This window comes from Salmo trutta, chromosome 5 (assembly GCF_901001165.1).
Source record: "Salmo trutta chromosome 5, fSalTru1.1, whole genome shotgun sequence".
Taxonomy (NCBI): domain Eukaryota; kingdom Metazoa; phylum Chordata; class Actinopteri; order Salmoniformes; family Salmonidae; genus Salmo; species Salmo trutta.
Genome location: NC_042961.1, coordinates 27,371,860 through 27,382,555, shown reverse-complemented (window position 1 = coordinate 27,382,555; position 10,696 = coordinate 27,371,860). Strand labels below are relative to the sequence as shown.

At 40.6% G+C, this 10,696-nt stretch overlaps 1 protein-coding gene across 1 annotated transcript; it reads left to right on the top strand.

The window, feature by feature from the left end:
* The first annotated feature begins 217 nt into the window (after positions 1 to 217).
* LOC115193979 (cytochrome P450 1B1) lies at positions 218 to 4,541 on the top strand. Its single transcript, XM_029753170.1, has 3 exons — positions 218 to 621; positions 797 to 1,811; positions 2,633 to 4,541. Exons 2-3 carry the CDS (start codon positions 805 to 807, stop codon positions 3,243 to 3,245), a joined length of 1,620 nt encoding a protein of 539 aa, XP_029609030.1. The 5' UTR covers positions 218 to 621; positions 797 to 804; the 3' UTR covers positions 3,246 to 4,541.
* Positions 4,542 to 10,696: the final 6,155 nt, after the last annotated feature.

Sequence of the window (10,696 nt, the reverse complement as noted above, 5' to 3'; positions counted from 1 at the left end):
TAGTGGTGATTGCAGTCTGCCTCCAATTGCAACGAGGGAATGGACAACACAAACAGTTTGACAACAAAAAGTAGGCGCGCTGTGTTTCGATGAGAGAGGGGAGGAAGAGAGAGTGAGAGTGAGAGCGCGCGCGCGCGCGCGCGTGTGTGTGTGTGTGTGTGTGTGTAAAGGGGAGGGAGGGAGGGGAGCAGACACCCCTTACAACAAACCACGACTCAGACGCTGACGAGCTATAATGCTATTTGACACTTCTGTTTGTGATAAATCATTTAACTCAGGACAGAAGAAGGCTATTCACATGTGGAGAGTGGAAGGTCTAGAACTGCACCAAATGACAAATTAAATTACTGGACGTATAATGGACTACTTGCTTGTCTATTGTGCAGGTTATGAGTATTTTATTCTCCAATAATCCTTACTTTCAATAACTGGATCCGCTATATAAAGACGTGACCTATAATTACCGCGCTTCTTGCATTTATATTAAAATGTAGTCTTACCATCGGCATCGACGGGACAAAGGACAGGAGCTTATTCATCAAAACACCTATTAGTAACCGACAGACTACAATTAACATAAGGCTGTTCCTTACTTGGAAGAAGCAACGAATTGACTGCAAGGTGGTGTATTTTCATTCCCAGTATTTGACCCTTTAAATATAGGATATGTTGTACCATATTTTGTGCTGTAATAATATTACCACTATATTCTTGATTTTACTTATGTATTCCCCTAGAATGAGTTAATATTTTTTTCCACAGAAATAACTTATTGCTTTCTCTCAATATATTATAGGCTTCATAATGGACATGCAAAATATATTTGAGGAGATGACCTGGCCATCGCCACGGAGTATATTATTGGCGTCTTTGACCGTTGTCTTTGCCGTGCACCTGTGGCGCAGGATCAGGCGGAACTGGGACGTGTGCAGCCCGCCTGGACCCTTCGCTTGGCCGGTCATTGGGAACGCAGTAGAGGTTGGCAAAACTCCTCACCTCTATTTCTCTCGCATGGCACGGAAATATGGGGATGTCTTTCGAATCAAACTTGGCTGCCGGGACGTTGTGGTGCTGAATGGCGACGCAATCAGGCAGGCGCTCATCAAAAAGGGATTTGATTTCGCAGGCAGACCGGACTTTACTTCTTTTCAATATGTTTCCAATGGCGACGGCATTGCTTTTGGAAAATTCAGCGAATGGTGGAAAGTGCACCGAAAAGTAGCCCAATCTACTGTTCGTATGTTTTCCAACGGCAACAATCACTCCAAAAAGACATTCGAAAACCACGTTGTCTGCGAAGTCAGGGAGCTGCTCCGTCTTTTCCTGGGAAAAACGCAAGAGCACAAATATTTCCAGCCGATGACATACTTGGTGGTATCAACAGCTAACATAATGACCGCCGTGTGCTTTGGAAAGAGGTATTCCTACGACGACGCAGAGTTTGCGCAAATTGTGGGACGAAATGATCAATTCACCCAAACAGTAGGGGCTGGGAGCATCGTTGATGTGATGCCTTGGCTCCAGTATTTTCCCAACCCAATAAAAACCATTTTTGACAATTTTAAAGAGCTCAACCGGGAGTTCAGTAAATTTATCGTTACTAAGGTTGTCGAGCATCGAAAGACCATTCAGCCAAACACAATCCGGGACATGACAGATGCTTTCATCATGGCAATGGACCATTCTCAGGACAGCTCGCCCGGAGTCTCACCAGGCAAAGATTATGTGCCACCTACTATTGGTGATATTTTTGGAGCAAGCCAAGACACACTGTCTACTGCACTCCAATGGATCATTCTGATACTTGTGAGGTAATAGCCTACGTATTAATTTTGAATCAGCTAAAGTGTAATTAAAGTACTCTTTTTCCTATAGGCTATAATATGTTCTATTAACAATGCATTTTATATTTTAGTCATAAAGCCGTCGCTTTTATCCAAAGCAACTTACACTAAGTGCATTCATCAATTCACAATAGCATATATGCTTTAAGTTGAGAAAACCTATGCGTAAAACAGAAAAGGCTATTTTGTCTTGGGAAAATGATCCAACCTAATATACTAGTATGCCGCTGTCTCACTATCTACATAAAACAACGAAAGAGTACTATGCTCTGCTCTTTTATTGCTGGCAGCCTACTACTGTACGTGCTCCTGTGTCCCGCACGTCAGTAGTAGAACTAGGATGTTAGGTAATAGTCTTAAATAGCAGAAGTGCCCAGGCAGGTATTGGAAGCCTCTCATGAGGGCTCCGCTCTACTGAAATTTCGCTTGAGAAAAATAAAGTAATCTGAGCCGTAGAACATCATGATGTGAGTTGCCAGTTTGCGCGGGAAAAAAACCCCAGTTTCGATGGTAATTCATGTTTATTTTGTCCAGTATTTGGTACTTACTTAGGAATACTTAGCATGTTGGCAACTGTAACCATGCTACCAAATCCCCAAATAACAAATTGACAAATAACCTGTAGCCTATATCAACCTGTTGCTCATAGTTACCCATCAAAAAATATTAATGTATTGAGTATGCCCTCAGTGTTGAAATAGAGGTTAGCTTCCCAATAGGAAATTATTATCTCAATGAACAAAGATACCTGTGTTCTGAGTGTTCACCTTTGACCATTTCCTATATAGGTTTCCTCATATCCAGCTGCGTCTCCAAGAGGAAGTGGACAAAGTGGTCTACCGGAGCCGTCTGCCCACCATTGAAGACCAGTCTCAGTTGCCTTACGTGATGGCCTTTATCTACGAGGTGATGCGCTTCACCAGCTTTGTGCCTCTCACCATTCCCCACAGCACCATCACCGACACTACCATCATGGGCTACACCATCCTCAAGGACACAGTGATCTTCATCAACCAGTGGTCCATCAACCACGACCCCGCCAGGTGGACACAACCAGAGACCTTTGACCCCCTGCGCTTCCTGGACCAGGACAGCTCTTTGAACAAGGACCTGGCCAGCAGCGTGCTCATCTTCTCCTTGGGAAAGAGGCGGTGCATCGGAGAGGAGCTGTCCAAGATGCAGCTGTTCCTATTTACTGCATTGCTGGCACACCAGGCCCACTTTAGTCCCGATCCGGACAAGCTGCCCACCATTGACTACACCTATGGGCTGACCCTGAAGCCCAATAACTTCTCCATAGCAGTAAATCTACGGGACAGCATGGACGTCTTGGAGGAGGCTAGCCAAAAGCCCCTCTATGGGGAGACCCAGGAGGACACAGGCAACTCCAGATCAGACTGAGAATATAGTTGCTAAAAGCATTACAAAAACGGTAAATGAAGCTTTTAAGAAGTAGATTCATGAACTGAAATTCGTCCTCATGCGCTATCAGGTATCAGCTATTATACAGTTAAAAATGTATTTATGAACTGAACACTCAGGCAAAATACCCTTCATATACATTATATTTTCTTTGTTTTACCGGTAATCACTCATATGACTATGGCTCACAAAAATGCAACTTTTAAAGATTTTTTTAATAGGTTATTGCACTGATGTTTGTATATCTTTCACTGGAACACGCCAGAACATAAAAAAGCGTGCAGTGTTCATCTGAGGGCGATGGCATGTTCTTTTACACTTGTTTGCCACTTCATTTACTGTATTTACTGGAATATTGACCAATTGGAGTTGATTCAGTCATTTTACTTGCACCCAGCACCTCAGAGAGCACTGTGTGTACCTTTTATGGCCCAAATTATCTCCCAACAAGGTCAATATGATACAGAGAGAATCTTGATTTAAGTAAATATAGGTAAGTAGATAGATAGCAATACCAACCTTATTACTATTAAAAACAAGAATTATGTTTTAAGTGACATAGTGTTGGTAATTCTAATGAGCAGCCATACCCTAAATTTGACATATGCACTAAGGTTTTACAGAAAACTCAGATTATTGTGCTTTTTAAAAAATGGAGTCAACTTTAAAAAACAAAATATGGCAACCAGCTCTCATCAAGGCAAAGGGTGGCTACTTTGAAGAATCTAAAATCTAAAATACATTTAGATTTCTTTATCACTTTTTTGATTACTACATGATTCCATATGTGCTATTTCATAGTTGTGATGTTTTCACTATTATTCTACAAAGTAGAAAATAGTAAAAATAAAGAAAAACCCTGGAATGAGTAGGGTGTGGACAAACGTTTGACTGGTACTGTATATTTGTTAAATTGAAATGGTAATTTTTAAAATCTATATTAGAATAGCGTTTTCTTTTTTATTGTCTTTTTGTTCTCTTCAAGTGTGTGTTATGTCTTCATACGCTTGAACGTTCAAAAGGCTGCTCTGCAAAAGTTCTTCATATATACCATATCATTAAGATTCTTCATTTAAGATACCAGTTATCAAATTATTTATTCTCCATGTTGTATTGAATACAGAACATAATCATAGTGTTACTGCAACTGTGATGATGCTCTTGTGAGAGTATTTTACGATATCTATCTGAACTGATGACATTGAGTTGATGAGTAAAGATAATATGTGTGATATTATACAGTCATACTAAATTAAAGGACATTTTATTCTTGCTTGATTTGTAGCTAGTGTATTTATTATACTGATATGAGTTGGAGTAACAAGAGATTGCGTTTTGTTTTTATTTTAACACATGCCTCAGAATAGGAGGTATAACTAACCAGCTTTTGAGTAAGTAGGGGATCATTCGAACCAAAATAAAAAGTCATGTGGGCAGGTAGAAAACAAAGAGAATGCTGATTCTGCAGTGTTTAGGAATACACAAAGGTTATATAAAAAGTCACTCAACACTTCCATATCTCAAACTCACTATGGATGAGATTTTCTATTTTTAAATGACCGGTTCAATTGTTTCCGAAAATAGAATAACCTTTAATTGTGTATTTTCTGAAATGACAGAATTATTATTAGAAATACACTTTGTCTGGTTGTTTGATACAGTAGATTTCATTACTTTCTTATTTCAGCGAACAAATGTATTGTACTGTATTATGGGCACATAGCCATGTCATGTTGCAACAAATGGGAAGTGTTTAGGAGAGCCCTTTCCCTGCCGTACGTTTTATCTCGCTCACCCAGAACATCCTGTATTTCATCAGCGAGATGCTTGCAGCCAGACAGCCAGCTTGGAGTGCGTGACAAATTCAGATAAAGCCAGATGATTACTGATACGCTACTCCCTTAATGCTCACCCAACAGAAAAGGAAGAAAGTCAAAGAAAAAGATTTGCCTCAGATCTCAGTGTGAAGGAAAAGCATAGATAGACAAGACTCGGAAATTCGGCACATGTAAAATAATTGCGGGGTTGTGAGGGTTTGATTTTTGGAAAGGCTTTTTCAAAAACAAACAAACCATATTCCAACGTGAAGGCAGAACTACGTGTCCAGGGTTCAAAGCTCTCATCAGTCCTCATCCTGCACACATGACCCTATGGATGGTCGTGGACATGTTGAATGCACCTTCAACATCATATTTGGCATGTAAATCTTGGTGGGGCAAAAAACAAAAGTGGGATGCATGCCTGCAAAGCCACTAAACAACACAACACTAAACAATACATTAATTGAACTATAACGGTGACAAACGGTGCCCACAAACTGTTAGAGCCTACATAAAGCTGTCCCAACAGCAGCGTCCCAACAGCAGAGTCCCAACATCTTACCACTGCTAAACCTGGCTTTCAGCAGAGCCTTGTCTGGCAGCAAAACAGTTAATTCAGCCTCATTTAGTGCCATAAAAAAAACATAGCTGATATGGCTGACTTGCTTAAATAAGGGGACGACAAGCGGATGAGGCAATCGGTGATTTCGATTAACACATGAACGAGCAAGCGACGACGGACTTAGTCAATATAACTATTTGTACAGCACTTTTGAAATGTACTGTACATCGACAGAATTCAGAACATGGGCCATTCTTAACACGGAACCCAAACCGGCTCTGCGCGTGCGCCATCGTGCGCCATCATGCGCCATCGTGGGTACATTTATTTTGTCCCCCTACACCAAACGTGATCACGACACGCAGGTTGAAATATCAAAACAAACTCTGAACCAATTACATTAATTTGGGAACAGGTCGAAAAGCATTAAACATTTATGGCAATTTAGCTAGTTAGCTTGCACTTACTAGCTAATTTGTCCTATTAGCTAGCTTGCTGTTGCTAGCTAATTTGTCCAGGGATATAAACATTGAGTTGTTATTTTACCTGAAATGCACAAGGTCCTCTACTCCGACAATTAATCTACACATAAAACGGTCAACCGAATCGTTTCTAGTCATCTCTCCTCCTTCCAAGCTTTTTCATCTTTGAATTTATATGGTGATTGGCATCTAAACTTTCATAGTATTACTACACCGTCCGGCAACACAGTTCGTCTTTCAATCACCCACGTGGGTATAACCAATGAGGAGATGGCACGTGGGTACCTGCTTCTATAAACCCATGAGGAGACGGGAGAGGCAGGACATGCAGCGCGATCTGCATCAGAAATAGAAAGGAGTTCTATTTTAGCCCTTGGCAACGCAGACGCTTGTTGACGCGAGCAGTGTGGGTGCAATTATTGAATAACATAGATTTCTAAATTTATTTTGCAACGCTCGCTCACGACGCAAACGGTGTGGTCAGCCTATTACAGTGTACTCCATGTACCAGTCAGAACCGTAGGATAAATAAATGGGGCATTTAAAACATGATGAAAGCTCTTACAATATTCAATGATTAAATTTCTCTAAAACAGGTTATAGGCTATTTGTGCATCATCAAGTTAGAACAGTAGGCAAGTTAAGAGGTGAAAATAGAGCAAATTATTAGGGTGAGGCCCATTGGACGCCGTTTGGGTCTTTGCCTGTCAAAAAATATACATGTCATATAACACTATTTGACATGTTAAATAAGCTTTTAATTTGACATGTCAAATAACACAATTCTATTATAGAATGTTGTGTGTGCTGAATTTGCACGTGCAAGCCAAGCACCACAACTACTAACGTTATGTGTTTACAATACCACGTCGGTGGAAATAGACCAAATTATTAGGGTGAGGCACATGGGCTACTAACAGCTTATTACACAACATACACTTAGTATTACTTTCTTAGCTACATTATACATTTATCCCGTGCATATTACATCATTTATGCAGCAGCATACAAGACATTTTTGGACTCACCTTGTGAAGGTGGCGCAGCGGTCCTTTGTGGGCAAATTTAGTCATAAAACTTTGTCATCAAAGTCTGGCATTCTCTGGATTTATGGTGGGAACTCGTAAAAAAAAAACACAGCCACTCCATTGAATAGCAGGCTAACATTAGTGTTTTATTTGCAGGCTTGCAGTTGGCCACTGATTCCCTCCAAACAACTCATTGTTGAATTTGCGATTTCCAACTTGTTGTGTAATGTTTATGTGCAATGGCAGATGAGCACCGATACATTTAATCTATAATTTCTCTTCATTATTTCTCTTCATATGGCAAGGATTAAAAAGGATGTGCCAGCATATTGTCGACTTAATGACAACTGATGGTGACTGCTAGCTAAGACTTTGAAAGTAAGATGTTGACATAATCAGTCAAATCAAAGCTATTGTAGATATAACGTGATTTGATGTCATTCTATCTGTGGCCAATGACCTTGAGCCTTTTTGGGTGGGCACTTCTAATATAACTTTATGGCAGGATCCAAAGGGCTAAAGTTTTTGAGCTCTAACCTTAGAATTGGGGATGATGTACTGTCCCATGAGTGACAGAAAACCGAGCCAATCATGACAGAAAACTGAGCCAATCAAGCGCAACGCTCTGTATTTTCTGCTGGCTAGCCCCACCACAGAAAAAACTGAGCTAGTGCTCAAAACAGTGCTCAAAACAGGTGGGACTCAGCCCCAGCTGCTCTGAATGATGGGTCGCCATTGTCCCCAACAATGTCAGCTTCAGGGTTATTACTGGATCACAATACAGCCCCTGCTAACCCCTCTTGGGTTACAGGAAGGCAGACAACACTCTACTATTACATTATTACCCACACAAGCCAGGAGAGAGTAATGAGTGTTGACCTGGCAAATGAAAGAAGAAGCTTTACACCTCTGAAAATCCAGGCCACTTCCTGAAATGATCACAAACATCTGAGAGGAGGGTGGGAGTCATACAAATCAAGAGAGCACGTGGGTTGGGTGTGTGAGGGATAGGGCACATATAAAACAAAGTTCTACAACATGATAAGTCCTCTTCTCCACTGCCCACCTCCAGAACAGCAGAACAGCGACTGACCATCTTAAGACTAATACTTACTTAAAGTGCTTTCATAAAGTATTCACACCCATTGACTTTTTCCACGTTTTGTTGTGTACAGCCTGAAATTAAAATGGATTAATCTGAGATTGTGTGTCACTGACCTACACACAATAACCTACATCAAAGTGGAATTATGTTTTTCAACATTTGTACAAATTAATTCAAAATGAAAAGCTGAAATGTCTTCAGTCAATAAGTATTCAACCCCTTTGTTATATGGCAAGCCTAAATAAGTTCAGGAGTAAACATTTGCTTAACAATTTACATAATAAGTTGCATGGACTCACTCTGTGTGCAATAATAGTGTTTAACATGATTTTTGAATGACTACCTCATCTCTGTACCCCACACATACAAATTATCTGTAAGGTCCCTCAGTCAAGCAGTGAATTTCAAACACAGATTCAACCACAAAGACCAGGGAGGTTTTCCAATGCCTTGCAAAGAAGGGTACCTATTGGTAGATTGGTAAAAATAAAAAAAGCTGACATTGAATATCCCTTTGAGCATGGTGAGATTATTAATTACACTTTGGATGGTGTATCAATACAGCAGGTCACTACAAAGATACAGGTGTCTTTCTTAACTCAGTTGCCTGAGAGAAAGGAAACAGCTCAAGGATTTCACCATGAGGCCAATGGTGACTTAAAACAGTTAGAGTTTAATGGTTGTGACAGAAAAAAACTGAGGATGGACCAGCAACATTGTGTAATGGTTGCGTGCTGGTGGCAGGGAAGTCAGGCGCAGGAGAACGAACTTGGTATAAACGGAGTCGTTTAATAAGTGCTCACAAAACTCCAAAAACCAAAATATACAAAATAATAAAAGTGGGTACAAAACCCATCGCACACCAGAACATAACTTGCACATAACATACAATCAAACAATCACCGACAAGGACATGAGGGGAAACAGAGGGTTAAACACCCAACATGTAATTGATGGGATTGGAACCAGGTGTGAAGGAAGACAAGACAAAACCAATGGAAAATGCGATGGCTAGAAGGTCGGGGACGTCGACCGCCGAACACTGCCCGAACAAGGAGAGGGACCGACTTTGGCGGAAGTCGTGACACATTGTAGTTACTCCACATTACCAACGTAAATGACAGAGTGAAAAGAAGGAAGCCTGTACAGAATAAAACAATTCCAAAACATCCATCCGGTTTGCAATAAGGCACTAAAGTAAAACTGCCAAAAATGTGGCAAAGAAATTAACTTTATGTCCTGAATGCAATGTAATGTTTGGGGCAAATCCAACACAACAGATCACTAAGTACCACTCTACATATTTTCAAGCACGGTGGTGTCTGCATCATAGTATGGGTATGCTTGTCATCGGCAAGTACTAGGGACTTTTTTTTTGCCCAAAAATAAATGGAATAGAGCTAAGCATAGGCAAAATCCTAGTTCAGTCTGCTTTCCACAGACACTGGGAGACAAATTCACCTTTCAGCATTATAAATGTCATCCATTTTGAATTGGCTGTAACACAACTAAATATGGAATAAATCAAAGGGTATGAATACTTTCTGAAGGCACTCACTGTATTTGTTATTTTATTAGGATGAATAATTTCATAAGGATGGATGTATATGGGTGGGGATCTCTTGGAGCACTTGTCACACCCTGATCTGTTTCACCTGTCCTTGTGCTTGTCTCCACCCCCCTCCAGGTGTTGCCCATCTTCCCCATTATCCCCTGTGTATTTATACCTGTGTTTTCTGTCTGCCTGTGCAAGTTCATCTTGTTTGCCAAGTCAACCAGTGGTTTTCTCCTAGCTCCTGGTCCCCCCCCTCCTGGTGCCTGACCATTCTGCCTGTACTTGACCTCAAGCCCTACCTACTGCCCTGTGCCGTTTTGGACTCTGACCTGGCTTTGAACTCTTGCCTGTCCCCGACCTGCCTTTTGCCTATCCCTTGGACTATAATAAATATCAGAGTTCAAACCATCTGCCTCCCGTGTCTGCATCTGGGTCTCGCCTTGTGTCGTTATAGCACTGGGGGGGATTTTTGTACGTTTTGAAAATGATAGACTGTTTGTGATTTGAACACGTCACCCAAAAAATGATAATAATAAAAAGTTACTCACAAAAAAGAAAAAGAACTGGCGGCGTGACTTTCAGATAGTTCTTTTTTGCCATCCGAGAGAGTAAATGTTATTCCGGTTCTTCTGTTCGATTACATTGTTAACAGTTTTGTAACTTTAATGAAGCTTACAAAAATGTAAGAGTTCCTAGAAAGCTTACGCAAATCCCACTGTTGGGAAAGTTACCACTTTGTAACAATATGTAAACAATTATGTAATTAATAATACATTACAATATGTAATGTGTAAAAACGTTTTCATTACATTTTTTATTTGCAGGGTACCAATTTAATATGATGAACAATAATGACATTTACTGTCACGGGTGGCAAA